Source organism: Baudoinia panamericana (assembly GCF_000338955.1).
Source record: "Baudoinia panamericana UAMH 10762 unplaced genomic scaffold BAUCOscaffold_4, whole genome shotgun sequence".
In the NCBI taxonomy this organism is placed as follows: domain Eukaryota; kingdom Fungi; phylum Ascomycota; class Dothideomycetes; order Mycosphaerellales; family Teratosphaeriaceae; genus Baudoinia; species Baudoinia panamericana.
The window spans coordinates 240,756-255,588 of NW_006911260.1; the positions used below are offsets into that span (position 1 = coordinate 240,756).

Consider the following 14,833-nt stretch of genomic DNA (forward strand, 5'->3'; position numbering starts at 1 on the left):
CCTTTGAGAAGTGCACAAAGCTTCGCAGCTGCATATCAAGCTCGCATTCCTTTCTGATGACCCATTAGTTTCGCCTCTGGACGCGCACATACTTCCTCAGCACTTTGGTCTCCTTCTCCAATACCAAGCGCATGTCCCCTTGAAGTCCCGAGCCGCCAGCCCTTGCCGTAGAAGTGTTTGCTCCGAGATGTCGATCGAGGGTTGCATGTACCACTCTTCCTTCAGACTCTTCCCACGCCATGCCTGAATCAGCACTCAGTGTCTGTACGGGCATGCGTATTGGTCTCGTAAGTAGCTTCTATTGTACTCTCTGTTGTTGCGCCCAGTCTTAGCTGAGCTAAGCGCAACACTCCTTGTGAAAGTCCCTTCTTCTCACACAAGTGCAATGAAGCTCGAAATCTACACAAACCACAGCCTGGTGTAAGCAAGGCGTCCAGGTGCACGATATCGCCTGAGTTAGGTGGCTGTGCGAGCATATAAATCTTTTAGACGTGATGTCTTGGTGCATGAGGATGTATCACTCTGTCGCCGCAGTCAGGGACCAGCCCAATAGCACATTAAAGCTCGTGCCGTTCGCCTGGCATCCGTCAGCGTGCAAGTCCCAGTCTTCACTTGGATTCCTTGCCTCAACCAAGGTCATGTACAGCTGGTCGATTTATCCATAAGCGCCTCTGGACCAATTTTGCGCTCGTCAGCTTCGGTATTGTGTTGGTCAAGTTGGCCCGGCGGATTATCTGTCTGAAACTGCTACTGGAAGTCGTCCTGGAGCCTATTGATTGTCTCCATCATATCCGCCTGCTCCCGCAACTCTGCTTTTTTTTTGGGGTAGGCCAGGTACAGCACCCAATCTAGGCAGGTACACGATTGGCATTTGGCGCCTGTATGAGAAGAGGCTTGCCAAGTGTGGGGGCTGCGGAGTAAGGTTTGTGCAACAATGTGGAGGTGTCGCCACCTCGTCTCGTGATTTCGGTAAAGCTTCGCCATCATAGATTTCAGTCCAGCTTGCGTCCTTGTCGATTATTGAGCGAATCTTTCGGGATGCTTTCTTGCGAATCCGCAGCGACGACGTGGAAGGAGAAATCGAGCTCGCCTACCAGGTCCTTGACGCCCTTCAATATCTTGCGCAGATCGTCAATCACGCAACGAGTCGCTATCTGTATTACTGCAAAGCTCGAGTAACCCGGCTCAGCAATGTGCCTGATACTGAGTATATCCTTGTCAAGCTCGTCAAGCCGCTGAGAGAGCTGGAAAGGCTCTGGCACGTGCAGATACGGCGGTAGAGGCGAGCCGTTCGCAAGGGAGGCCGACAGGAGTGACAGGAGGGTGGTTATTGCTTCCGACGTGACGTTTGTCTGCCTCACGATTTGGCGGAAGTCGCGAAGCCACTGTGAATCATGCTCTTCCTCACTGCCCGTTCGCTGGTGTAGGTCCTGAAAGGTACCAGATGCCAGACTGACGAGTGCCATGAAGTTGAGAGCACTCTGCGACAGGCCAATGAGCTCCTGATACTTCTCCCTAGGGAATCTTCCACCAATCGGCAGATCGAACTTGACAAACCCGGCTTGCGCTCGCAGTCCAGACAGGATGGCGTTGCATTTACCAAAGACCTTGTGTCGAGCTTTCTCAAGCTTGTAGCCGGGACTATTTGGGTCGGAGACGTCTCCTTCGCACCCTCTGAGCCGAGTACGGACCGTTTCGTGCATGGTCGAGTAATAGTTCGCCAACAGGTAGAATGTCTTCGCGAGGTTCTGTCTGACGAGTGAGTATTCGGCAACCGGGTAAGGCCAGATTGTCCATATCCAAGCAAGAAACAGCCCGCCAGCAACAGTAGCGAGCCGTACAGGCGCCAAAATGTATACTGGCCAGTACGCTTGACCGTTTGACTCGGCGACTTGTACTCCGATCTTGCGCACTTGCAGCTCGTAGCCAAGGATGAGCGTCATGGTGACTTGACTGATCATGCCCACCGGGATGAAGGCTGGATACTTCAATACGATGTACACACCGCCATGCAAGAAAATGAAGTAAAAGACGATGACACCCGCTGTCTTGCCGTCGACAATGTAGTATGCAATGTATGACAAGACCATCGCCGCAAAAGTTCCGAAGACTCGGAGGAAGAAACTTCGCACACTTTGTCCGGCTGATGGGCTCATGCTGATTGATATCATGATCTGGGCCCAGAACAGCCGTTCTCGTGTGAAGAAGCTCTGCGTATTCTGGAGATATGCCACGATCGCAATAGACATCGTTGCGCATGCCACCCGAAACCCGAAAGAAGACGCTGGAGAGGCGAAGAAGTGTGCAATGCCCCGTAATGAATCGCTGTATCTTTCCCATAGATTCTGCGGCGGCAGGTGCTCTGGGTCTTTCTTCTTCTGGTACGCGTCACCGAGGTATACGGTTGTTACGTTGGCATCGGTATCAATCTGTTGATCGTCGTGCGCCTCTCCGCCGTGAGCAAAGGTGGTGAAGAGCCATTTCTTCAAGCGCTTATAGCCCGGAACGTGAAGTCGGTTCTTGCTAACCTTGCCGGATGCCTCCAGTTTGTCAACGCATAAGATCAAGTTGTAGACTTGGCGATTCACATTGAAGAGCAAGAACTCCATGTGCAAGAACAGAAAAAGCTGACGCCGAAGTCGCTGCGCCTCGGATGAGGAGGGCGCTTCGTTGAGAAAAGCTGGTGCTTCAAAGTCCTTAAGAGACGGGTCGTCGAAAAAGTTGGCTGGGATGTGAATACCATGGGTAGCGCACCAAAGCTTCAGCACTTCTTTCTTGCTGTCAAGGAACCTCTGGGATCTGCGGTCATAGTAGGCTGCAAAGCCCTTTTCACCAGGCTGGGGCTCGTCACCACCATTCTCGACGGAATCCTCCGCGGACCGCGCCTTTCGCCTCGCCGCCAGCCGTAATACGATGGCAGCATGTTCCAAGCCTTCGTCGTTGAGCTGCGTGATACGATCGAACGGGTCTCGTAAGCGTTTCGCCAGCTCGTGCCAGTCTTCGATGGATTGAAGCCTTGCTTTCTGGTTTTCGTCAACGGTGTCCATTGCGGAGGATGTTGCGTCCTCAACATGCGCCCAACCACGCTGCTCAGCAATACGCTGGAACACGTCTGAGAGAGAGCTTAAGCCAAGTGTGGGCAGCATGACCATGCGTATGTGCTTGGCGAGCTGCTGCATGTCGTCTGCACCAAGTGTGCCAATTGCGATTTCTCTCTTCGCGAATGGCACATCGGCGGTAAACTTGGAGTGAAGTGCAGCTAGTGCCTGCATCTTGGCCTTGAAGGCGTCCGCTTCTTTGCTTCCTGCTACTTCCTGACCAGCCGTATTCACGCGATGCGGCGAGAACATGTCCGCATTCTCGAGGCTGTGTATGTAATCGATGTTGGCTTTGAGTGATGCTCGCAGCAAGCCAATATAGCCAGTCAACTCCTTGAGCACGACTTGACGACTGGTAAGCGGGAAAACCAACAACGAGACGCCAGTAGAAATCGCAAACCCAGTGAGGAAAGCCTCTAGTAGCCTCTGTGCGAATGCTTCCGCCTGCACCATGGAAGAGAATTGCGGAGCATATATCATTGACACGTTGGCGAAGATGGCGAGTATGATGCTGGGGATAGTAAACTGTGGCATCTTCGCACGCCAGACGCTGATGAGATAGATCTCGGCAAACAGGAAGAGGCCTGCAACAGCCGAAGCTGAAGAGTTGTACGGCGCGGTCGCTGCTCCTCCAGCTGCAAGACCACTGGTTCCTGCTCCACCGCTCCCAGGCCCACGGTAGCCTTCGGAATTGATTCTGGCACGGACGGTACACAGCATGGCCAGCAGTGCGACGGCAGTTCCAAGCAGAGTAACGAAGATGTTGACGAGCATTGTCTGTATGAACTTCGCCCGAGGCTGGATCGGCAAGGACAGGATGGTCATGATGCCCACGAGATAGCCAATGGTTGTGTAAGTCTCCGCCCATGGCGTCGCTTGGTACGCTGCAGTAGCAATAACCGGCGCGATTGCGCCCTTAAACATCTGCATGTACGTTCGCGTATCGATGCCGGTCTTGGCCAGCCATATCCGTTTGATCTTCGCTATGAAGCCTTCCTTTGGGGTGGTATCTTCATGGACAGTCGGCATTCTGCCTTCGGCTTGTGGCGTGTTGCTGGATCCAGCGCCTACGCCTTCAGAGGAAGACTTCTTGTCATTGCCATTGGCGTCAGAATGCTCGGACGACGGCATTCTACAGGTGGCCAATGATTCCAGCCTAATGTCCTTCCATTTGCCGAGCCCGCAACGTCAGTAAAACGTTCGCGTGCTAGGCATGAGTAATCATATAATCTAAGCGGAAGACATTCAGAATTTACACAATAGAAATGTGCAAGTAACAACCACGCGTATTTCGAGATCGTCATTGTGGAGGCGCATCGGGACCGTCCACCACGGCCCTCGGCCCGCCCTGTGGCGCTTTCGTGGTTCTGTCCCGTCACAGCGGACATGAGACAACCCTTACTTCTGCAACATTGAGAAGGCTTCAAGAATGGCGGCGTAGAGAGTGATCATGTGATAGTCGTAAGCATGAGACCGTATCAGGACCATTGGTTGGTCATTTACCGGCCGCATTGAAAAAGGCTACCAATTCTTCGGCGGCTTACTTGCTGCTACTAATCGCGTGCGGCATGCTACATTTATTGCCGCGTCCTCCAGACCTCGAGCGAACTTTAGTCGTCAGATGTACGCTCAAGCTCCACTGTTACCAGAGCTGACAGTACTCGTGCTCGTGGCCGAGCCATTTGGCCGCTGCACCGCACCGAACCTGGTGTTGCCCTGATCGAAGACGGCATAGATGCTCTTCAGGAACGTATCACCCAGGATATCGAATGGGTTGCTGCCTCTGCTCTGAATACCACCGTACGTCATCCCGTTCCCAGCATCCGCGAAGAGGAAGTTCTCCTTGTTGATGGTGAATTGCTGCCCACCCACGGCGACACTCACGGTAGGCAAATCGTCCTCGCTGATGTTCGAAGGGATGAGATAGCCCTGCTGGGTGTTGTCATACTTGGACCCGGGAATGGCGTTGTAGATGGCCTCGACCGCGGCATCACTGATCAAAGCCAGCGTAGTGCCGGTGTCGGCAATCGCCGTGTTTCCACTCGCGTTGTTGGTCGTTTTGCCATTGACTGTGAATGAGGCGCTGTCAAACATCCAGAAACCTTGGCTGTTGTCGATCGGAGTGTAGTAGATGCTGCTCTCGGATTGATCGATGGATGAAAGTGCTTTCGTGTCGACAAACCCGAAAGTGTAGAAACTGTTGCTCTGGCCGGAGGTGGCATCCTTGATGTTGCCAAGCCAGGCCGTGAAGAGCTCCTCATTCTGGGGGATGTCCTGTTGAGAGATCATGTTCTCCACAGGCGTCTGGACCGGTCGCGGCTTGACGGTGTTGATAGATCCTGTGGGACAAAGTGAGCTGTGATTCGCGACAGAGACAAGGTGAGTACATACCCCAAGCCAGACCGAGAAGGCCGTCACCGGCACCTTGCAGGAACTGGGTCGATATGGTCTTTGCAAGCTCGATGGCTTGGTTCTTGATGGTGATACCTCCGATCTGCGTCTTCCTTGTAAGCCTAGTGCGAATGTAGGCCTAGTTAAGTGAGACCCACCTTGACGGTATCCGTGCCGACATCGCCGGAAGCAGTGCTCCCATCACCGTACTGAATCTGCCAGGTTTCGCCCTTGCTCGCCTTCCAGGTCGAAGACTTAGAATGGTCGAAGACAGTGTGCCCTGCGCGCGTCAGTCCCTCGGACCTGACAGCATACATGCTTCAAGCTTACCAGAGGTGTTGCCACGGAGCTGAGACTGTGGAATCTCAGTCGACCAAACCCACAGGTCAGCGGATCCAGTATCGAAGTCGAGCATGAGGTTCTACTCATTACTCGCAAGTTACTACTGGCTGTGAAGTGGTAAAGCTAGAAAGGTCCTACCTGCGCTGGAGTTCCGATGGAAACCTGGCAGAGATACTCCGAATCGTTCTGGATGTCTGTGGCTGGTACATCGCCACTGTTGCCGGTGGCATCAGTTTTGGCTAGGACATGCTGGTGGACTGAAGTCTTGCCACCGACACCACCAAACTTGCCCTGGTGGTGGACCTGCGAACGGAAGCCGTAGGGGCCTTTGAAGGTTGGATTGAAATTGTCTGTATGAGTTAGACAGATCCAAAGGCTACCCTCCGCCTCTTAAGGTCACACTCACACTTGCGCATGGCATAAAGGTAAGAGCCAGTGCCATGGCGCTTGTACTTTTTATTGTGAACAAGGGGGATGCGGATACGCTGCATGTTGGTTGCTTGGTGTGGTGAGTGCTTTGCAAAAGGGAGAATTGTAGCAGGACCTCAATCTACAAACCTACAGTTACAGCGAGCTTCTCATATACTGGTCATGGTGGTACAAAACAAGGCAACAATCATTGCCTTTCCAGCACCAGACCAGTAGGCTCAGTTTCATGGGCAACTGCAGCCCATCTCAGACAAACGTCATACGACGGGCGCTGCTTGCTGTGGACCTCGCAGTAGCCGCGAGTCAATCCGACACGCAAGCCTTGCCTGAATCAATTGGGCAGCCTTTATCGGTGAGTTGCTGCGCTTGACGAGTGATGAGGTATCCACGTGCGATATGAAACCTGGCGAAGTTATGAAAGTTGGCATAGCTGGAGGATGCTAGCACGCGCATCAATATGATGGTCGCGATATGGTCGTGTAACCTTGAGGCATTGCCGACATTGCCGTGATAGCTTGCAGAAGATCGCATGGCTGGTCGCGCCTGGTGTCGAAGTCCCCTGACGTTAGTGGTCGCGGCTCGGTGTCGGACGATGCCGCTGGCGCCAGTCGTCATCAAAAGCTTGAATCATAATGCTTTTCGATGCTTGTTGTTGTCATACATGTCGCCAGTGTTCTTATTGACAGCAGCGTACTTATCGCCGCGTCGTCTTCGAGAGGCCATGAAACTCCGAACAGTGCACGACCTGGTCGTCCTGTCCTTCAACGGGCATGCTTCTTCGGCTTGCGTCTGTACTTCGAAAGTCCTTTCAAGCTTTCCGTGGAAGTCGTGGAAGCTCGGAGAGAACCAGAAGCGCAGCTGAGAGGGAGTACGTCGTCTCTACATACATCGTGCCACCGGTGAACCGGCCGTCTAGAACGCATCTCCCGGGCAGTACGCAGTCAAGCTTCAGCCAAGCTCCCTTATTATCCGGAACCACACCCTAAAAGCCGCACATCAGGGCATAGAGGCCGGTTGCGTCACGTGTCCTGCAGGTACGATATAATATAGTAGAGTCAATCTGCGAAGCACAAGGCGTGCATCGGAAGCGTTTCACCACCAGCCATTCTCAAGGCGGCAAGCGAATAGGGACTGGACCACAGCGTTCGGGCGCTGATGTTTCATGCATCCACATCGAGCGAGCTGCAGATGCAGGCTTGTTCACCCATATTGACACATTAACGATGTTAAGCCTGTTCCTAGGGGTTGCTTCAGCGCCACCTTGCTGCAACCCGATATGCCAAAGTGGTAGACTTAGGAACCGCATGTATTGCCATGGTGACGCTCTGCTACCTTCTGAGCCATCTCTCCTGAACCTGAAGCCTTCGATCTCTTATTGTTTCTTCTTGGTCTCAGAGATTCTTGAATATCACGTTCGCCACGGCAACATAAAACAACCCACATTTCGCGACTGCAGCCTGCAAGCGACACCGGTATCGCATCGCTATGGCACGCATAGTAGCCGCTTGTCTACTGCTACTCAGTGGTGCATTCGCACAGACAGCGGGCGTTCAAAACGATGGCCAACCGACTGCAGCGTCAGTGTCTGCAATCCTGTCCACTAATAAGGAGGTCACTTACACTACGCTTTGTTTAGCTCGGCCACCGCTGGTGTAATTTGCGAATATATTGACGGCCAGCCTCAAGCCGGCTGCACTTCATCCACCACTATGACCACACCTCTATCCATATCCGCAACTACATCTACCGTCTCGGCAGTATGTGAGTACATCGACGGGCAGCCTCAAGCCGGCTGCTCAACGGTGATCTCAGCGACATCTACAGTTTCGCCAGCCTGCCGAACCTCATCAGCTAACGTCATCGTTCCATCTCCTACCACGCCGTTGGTTGTGTCAACCATTCCCATGCCTTCGGGATCTACTACATCGATCACGCCCTTTGCATCGACCACGCCCTTTGCATCGACCACGCCCATTGCGGTGACCACTCCCATTGCATCGACCACACCTATTGCGTTAACCACGCCTGCTACACCGATCACACCCACCACATCGATCTCGCCCACCACACCGACTACGCTATCCGTCTCATCCTCGGCTTCGATGCCGGCCGTCTCAACACCTGTCGTTCCATCAACAACTGCTACGCCTTCGCCGATCACGACTCCATCGACAAGCGTTGGCCCGGTCTTGCCCACTTCATCCGCAGCGTATACTGCACCAGCAGTGCTAATCTCAAGCACATCATATCTGCTCAGTTCCGTGCCGTACAGCGCTCCCTCCATTTTCTCATCAAGCATAGCGCTCTCCCTCTCAAGTCTCGCGGTTACGGTAAGCCTAGCACGGCGTCCGACCGGACATTGACAACAGCAACGTCAAGGCTAACCCATGGTCTAGGGCACGAGCCACACTGAGACAGTACCTGTCCCAGTTGTCACGCAGAGTGGCCCGATTACGCTCTCATCAATGACGGTCACAGCAGCTGGCACAACTACGTACGTTCCACCAAAAGAATTTAGGGTTTTCGATTAGTACAGTGTGCTGATGATACGCTACAGAATGATTCCTGTCCCGGTGGCAGTGTCCTCGCAATCAACAGCGAGCGTCGCTGCGTCGGAATCCGCGTCGTCCTCAGGCGCAGCGATTTCGGTGTCGGTGTCGTCTGGGTCTTCCAGCTTCGCCACCTCGACCATCTTGACAACTTCTGCTCCTACCGCGCAAAACTCAGGCACACCTCTGCGGAACGATGCTGTCATGGACCGGGGGCCGGTGGGTGTAATGCTGGCTTTCAGTATCGCCGCTGTGGCAATGCTTGAATGGTGACGAGCGAAGCGGTCACATATAGCTGCGGAAAAGCAGCAAATTGTCATTGGCTGGTGTGAGGGTCTGCCTGATCAGGATGTTGCTCAGGGAGGGTGGTACGGGCATGCACCATCCTTGCTCGAGCAAGCGCTTTCGGGTCGAGCAGCTTACTCCAAAGCAGTGACTGACTCGTAACGCGTGTGTGCTTTAGCAAAACCCCTTGTCGGACGTTCGGTGGAACAAGAAGGAGGAAACGAGAAAGGGGAAGAGGTCAATGCAACCCTCTGCGCGCTTGTATGGCTGCGTTAAAGTTACCGTATGTGGCCACACTGGACCACTTTTCTGCATAGTGAGGCAGATCAAGCAGTTATGTTAGACACAGATAGTTCCAAGCCGTTCTTCACAACTATCATGTCCTCACGACTAACACATAGACGGGAGGTCCTTCTACATCATCAGAGTCGTACGATGCATCCTACAACATTCTGTGCGGCCATCGTAGATCTCGCCTAAGCAGATTCACATAATCCAACAGTCGACCATGGTTCCACCTCAGCAAACCACCTTCACAGCACTCGTCACAGGTGCGAACAGGTACGATTGAACGAACCGCGGTAGAAGAGAGCTGGCGCTGACATGCATCCAGCGGGCTAGGCTTTGCCATCTGCTGCCGCATGATCGATGAATTCCTCCTCATCCGCCCATATTCTCAGACCCTTCACATCCTATACAGCACGAGAGACGAACGCAAAGGCCAAGACACGAATCGCCGGCTGCAGGCACATGTGCAGAAAACGATACGCAATGCCAATGTTAAGACGGCCGGGGTCGGTCAGCTGTTGGAAGGGCGGGTGAAGGTGGAAGGGGTAACGGTGGACCTTTCCATCCTCCAGACCGTGAAGGCGCTGGCTGAAGAGCTCTTAGGAAGAGGGCAGACGCTGGACGTAGTGGTGTGGAATGCAGGCGTGGCAGGATGGTCAGGCCTCAATTACCCGAAGGCGATATGGGGCTTCCTCACTGCACCTTTACAGACTACGACGTACCCGGAGTTCATGATCAGCGATGTTGGGCAACTGGCGAAACGACAGAACCTGGGAACGCTGCAAGGCAACGGGAGGCCGGCGTCGGAAAAGGCAGCCACAGCAACATACAGTGAAGAAGAGCCAAAGCTTGGGAAGGTCTTCCTGTCCAACGTCTTCGGCCACTACATGCTGACGCACTATCTGACTCCGCTCTTCACTCCGCAAACGAGGATAGTCTGGATCTCATCCATCTCCGCCGTTTCAGACACCTTCAACATCGACGACATCCAAGGCCTGAAAGCAACCATGTCATACGAAAGCTCCAAGCGCCTCACCGACCTCCTAGTCCTCAACTCCGAGCTCGCCTCCTCGAAACCTTACGTCTCCAAATTCTTGTCCGCAACGCCAAAGCCGCAAGAACACCCCCACCAAGACCAACTTGCCAAACCCGAAGCGGAACAAGCACGCCCCAAAATGTACGTCGTCCACCCCGGCGTCATCTTCACCAACATCCAAAACCTCTACTGGATCCTCGACTTCCTCGTCCTAGCATCCTTCTATATGGCACGCTGGCTCGGCTCGCCCTGGCACCCAGCCGACCCCTACAAAGGCGCCATCTCCGCCGTCTTCACCGCGCTGGCGCCGTCGGAGCAACTAGACGACTTCGAGGTGCGCGATGGGAAAGGGAAGTGGGGTTGTGCCACCGATATTCGTGGGAACGAGTGGGTTGCGCGGACGGAGGTGGAGGGGTGGGGTTTTTGTGGGGTGGTGGGGAAGGTGCCGAGGGGGAGTTTGAGTGGCAAGACGGGGCGGTATGCGAGGAGAGTAGAGACCACGGGGGAGGGGAGGGAGCGGTTTGAGGTGGAGGGGAGGGAATGTTGGAGGCAGATGGAGGAGCTCAAGGGGGAGTGGGAGGAGAGGCTTGGGCCGGTGCAGGGTTGAGAGGTTGGGTGTTGTGGAAGGATTTTGGCGTGTTCTCACCGGTAGTGTGTACCACATACGATCAATATGTTGCGCCTCCGTTACGCGAAGGCAGAATGCAACACTATAATCGGAAGCACAAATGGTGGGGGCGCTCACTCTTCCCCGATTGCTCCCTTGGCTCACCGATGCGCCAAGTCCTTGCTACATTGCCCACGGGTCGCCAGGCGTATTCCTTGCGCTCATGACACCCTATCGCCGCAAGGGTCAGAGCCCCTTGGTACTTTGAGTCTGCTCTGGCTCGCAGACGGCATCCTGGCACACATGGTGTAGTGCGAGCTTTGCCTCCTCAAGTCCAGACTTTGGTCAAACGTGTCAAGATGCTGTCGTTGCCCTGGCACCTGTTGCATAGCCCGCCAGGTGTGCGATACTGCAATCATGGCGAGTATGATCTTCCAATCAATGCGGTAGCTGGCAGTTTGACGCCTGCTCATGGCATGGGTGATGGACATTGCCAGGTGACTTTGCTGCCTTTCCGCATCGCAGCTCATGTAACTTCATCGACCTCCTCCACCATCTTCTCAGGTTCTTCAGCCTGGACTAGCGCTGTTGACGGCAAAGGCTGCCGCAGACCCGTCAACTTCGATTCCTCCGACTCCTGTTCCGCAACACCGCCCTCTACTGCGTCAACGTCCATCTTCTGAACCTTCCCGTCCCCCTTCGCTGCCGGCCTTCCATTAAGCTCGTTCCAATCCTTCGCCCGTGCCTGAATCTTCTTACTCCGCGCTTTGCTGTCCGCCACTTTGCGCTCCAGTTTATTGACGGTCGCGTCCGCTTTCTCCAACGCACGTTGCTGTCGCAGCTTCTGTCCGCGGCTAAGCTGCTTCACCTTCGTCTTCTTGCTGATACCGCCTGTTTGTGTGTTGTGGAGCCATGGCTTGTAGTCAGTCTCTTTGACCGGCGCTTTGACCGCGAGGTCCTTTGGAGGCGGGGATATGCCTCGTCGAGCCGCGCGAGAGCGGAAGGAGACTTCTGGAATGTATGTCAGCCAACGTTCCTAGTATGGCGGGATTTGGTACATACCGCGCTTCTTCACTTTCGGAGTCTTGGCCATAGTGTTACCCACAATCCGAGTAGAAATTCTGTAACTTCCGCATTGAGAATATCTAGACGCGCACGAGCTAGCACTCCACTAGCGGGTGCCCTGCATAAGCCACGGAACGGCCAGGTCGGCTTACCTAAACCTTCAACATCTGCCCTTCAAGTTAATCTTGTCAAACATTCGCGCCACCATCACTAACCTTCATGGTAGATCCCACCCACCACCGATCATGGACGGCAGAGTGCGACTGGAGAGCCTGCAGTTGACCGAGACCCGACCGTCTGCTACAACATACATTGTCTACCTTCTCCTGGCAACCTACGCCTTCCACCAACTGCTGGTCTACCTGGACTATCCCATCCTGGGACCACAAGAACTGCTTTGGAATGCCATCGTGTTTCTAGCGCCTTCTCGCCTCGTCCTGGATCCGGCGAAAAGGCAGGAACTACAAGCGAACAACATGCTGTCGCAGACTCATGCGGCCAAGAGTGAAGCATTGCGAAGGATATTGGGGATGGGCACTGGTGCGCTCACTCACAAGCTCTCAGGCGGTGAAGGTATCATGAGGAGTCTTACGACGACTGTGGCGAGTGCTACAGGCATGGAGACGACGGATGCGCCACCAGGTCTGGGCAATTGGGACAACTCGTGCTATCAGAACAGCGTTTTGCAGGGTCTCGCCTCTCTGAACTCCCTGCCCGAGTATCTTGGACGTTCTGCGCAGGCCGAGAAGGATGCGGACAGTACGAGTGGCAGCCTGTTGGCTACGGTTCGCAAGCTCAACGACGCAAGCAATAACGGCAAGCAGCTGTGGACTCCGGCGAAGCTAAAGAGCATGAGCAGCTGGCAGCAACAGGATGCACAGGAGTACTTCTCGAAGATCATGGACGAGCTTGACAAGGACGCCGGAAAGAAGGCGTCGACGGAGAAGGCAAAGCCTGGGCTAGAGATGATCCTTGACGATGCCGAGAAGCAGCACGACAAGTACCATAGCCAGGATGGGTCGGCAGTGTCAAACAAGACGCTCATGAAGAACCCAGTAGAGGGCCTGTTGGCCCAGAGGGTGGTCTGCACTCGATGCAGATTCTCGGAAGGCCTGTCAATGACCCCCTTTAACTGTCTGACCGTTCCGCTGGGCTCAAACACATCATACGACTTGCAAGACTGCCTTGACGAGTACATCAAGTTGGAGGAGATCAGCGATGTCGACTGTGCGAAGTGCACGCTCCTGCGAGCACAAGCCCAGCTGAAGCAGATGCTGCCGCCACCAGCCACAGATCAGCTGGAGGACGACACCCATGACCAGCCTGACAACAACACCATCTCCCTACCACCCGAACTGCGCACTCTCGCCGCGCAGCGTCTCCAAGCCATCCACGACGCCCTTGAGAAAGACGACTTCTCCGACAAAACCCTCAACGAGACTTGCCAGATCCCTAAGCGAGCGCACGTCTCCAGCACCAAGACCCGTCAAGCGGTCATTGGTCGCGCGCCGCAGTCATTAGTCGTGCATGTCAATCGCAGCGTGTTCGATGAATTGACGGGCATGCAGCGGAAGAATCACGCGGCTGTGCGATATCCCCTTATCTTAGATTTGGGTCAGTGGGTGCTTGGTAACTTGTCTGACGGAGACGCCCGGCAAGCTTTGCAGGATTTACGTTCTTTGCAGACGCTGTCATTGGCGGACGGAGCAGGAGAGGAAGGGCGGTATGTGTATCGATTGAAGGCCGTCGTGACGCATTATGGACGGCATGAGAACGGGCATTACATCTGTTACCGCCGACATCCGCTCCGACAGCAGCAGGACGACGATGAGATCGCAGATCCGGATCCTATTTCTTCGCAAGCACAGAAGGAACGATGGTGGCGTCTCAGCGATGAAGATGTGTCGGCGGTGACGGAGGAGGATGTCCTGGATCAGGGTGGCGTGTTCATGTTGTTCTATGAGCGGGACGGCGACGCTCTGAGTCCGCCGCCGTTGCTCACGCCGGAGGTCGCTGAAGCTTCCGACGTGCGGGCTGGTCCGGAGAAGGTGGTGAGGGAAGAAGATGCAGTGTTGGCCTCCGTGGCGATAAAGCGGGACGTTACCGAACCTTCAATACTAGCGAACGACACCACAGCCTCTGTTGCCCCAACTCAACTGGGCGATGCGGACAGGACGCCACAACCATCACCGTTACGCGCGGGTAATGCACCCTTATCTAAGCAGACCACTACTAAAGAAGAGTCAGCCACTAGACAAGCGGAGACGGTTCTCGAGTCACCAGTCCCCTCCGCCGACGAGGCACCCCTGACAGGGACAACGACCGAGGATGACGAGTCGGAAGCTGGAGACAAGGTCACGTCTGTTGACATACTTCCTGTCCTTACGCCGCCGCCGATGATGCGCACGGCGCGCGGTCGGCCACAGGAGTCTGTGGGCGAGGGAGGGTTTGGCAGTACGCTTCGGGCTGTGGCTGCTACTTGAGGAGTCGGTATATGGTCGTTTCAGGTTGGCTTGATTAGCGCGGTGTTGGATGACCTATATGTAACACGACTTTACGGATGCAGCACTTCGTAGCTGGATAGCGTTCTAGCGTAGACTTAAGTTCTCGAAACTGAGTGATCTTGGTGAAGACTTTACGCGTACGTCCTGTTAAGTCTCCACTTCGCCGCTCCTATGTATATCCAGCTAAACCCTTTGTTTCCGCAACAATTCAAAGTCACCCCGCCATGAGCACGCATATG

General features: G+C 54.5%; 5 protein-coding genes across 5 annotated transcripts; 2 read left to right on the top strand and 3 right to left on the bottom strand.

The window, feature by feature from the left end:
* Positions 1-992: 992 nt before the first annotated feature.
* On the bottom strand, positions 993-4,022 carry BAUCODRAFT_67516 (uncharacterized protein; the record flags this gene model as incomplete). The annotated part of the gene is made up of 2 exons (XM_007676490.1): positions 993-3,721; positions 3,776-4,022. 2 exons carry the CDS (start codon positions 4,020-4,022, stop codon positions 993-995), a joined length of 2,976 nt encoding a protein of 991 aa, XP_007674680.1.
* Positions 4,023-4,727: 705 nt separating this feature from the next.
* BAUCODRAFT_120777 (uncharacterized protein) lies at positions 4,728-6,322 on the bottom strand (the record flags this gene model as incomplete). The annotated part of the gene is made up of 6 exons (XM_007676577.1): positions 4,728-5,437; positions 5,490-5,592; positions 5,648-5,769; positions 5,820-5,910; positions 5,970-6,181; positions 6,238-6,322. 6 exons carry the CDS (start codon positions 6,320-6,322, stop codon positions 4,728-4,730), a joined length of 1,323 nt encoding a protein of 440 aa, XP_007674767.1.
* A 1,423-nt stretch (positions 6,323-7,745) lies between these two features.
* Positions 7,746-11,025, top strand: BAUCODRAFT_22737 (uncharacterized protein; the record flags this gene model as incomplete). Its single annotated transcript, XM_007676098.1, has 8 exons — positions 7,746-7,837; positions 7,897-8,590; positions 8,657-8,754; positions 8,818-9,028; positions 9,092-9,241; positions 9,273-9,377; positions 9,564-9,655; positions 9,708-11,025. The coding sequence occupies 8 exons, from the start codon at positions 7,746-7,748 to the stop codon at positions 11,023-11,025; spliced, it is 2,760 nt and encodes a 919-aa protein (XP_007674288.1).
* A 526-nt stretch (positions 11,026-11,551) lies between these two features.
* Positions 11,552-12,118, bottom strand: BAUCODRAFT_67090 (uncharacterized protein; the record flags this gene model as incomplete). Its single annotated transcript, XM_007676456.1, has 2 exons — positions 11,552-12,036; positions 12,088-12,118. The coding sequence occupies 2 exons, from the start codon at positions 12,116-12,118 to the stop codon at positions 11,552-11,554; spliced, it is 516 nt and encodes a 171-aa protein (XP_007674646.1).
* Positions 12,119-12,122: 4 nt separating this feature from the next.
* On the top strand, positions 12,123-14,722 carry BAUCODRAFT_31860 (uncharacterized protein). The gene has a single exon (XM_007676164.1). It carries the CDS (start codon positions 12,336-12,338, stop codon positions 14,571-14,573), a length of 2,238 nt encoding a protein of 745 aa, XP_007674354.1. The 5' UTR covers positions 12,123-12,335; the 3' UTR covers positions 14,574-14,722.
* The last annotated feature ends 111 nt before the right edge of the window (positions 14,723-14,833 follow it).

Coding starts and splice junctions, on each gene's coding strand:
- BAUCODRAFT_31860 (XM_007676164.1), top strand. CDS start 12,336: ATGGACGGCAGAGTGCGACTGGAGAGCCTGCAGTTGACCGAGACCCGA.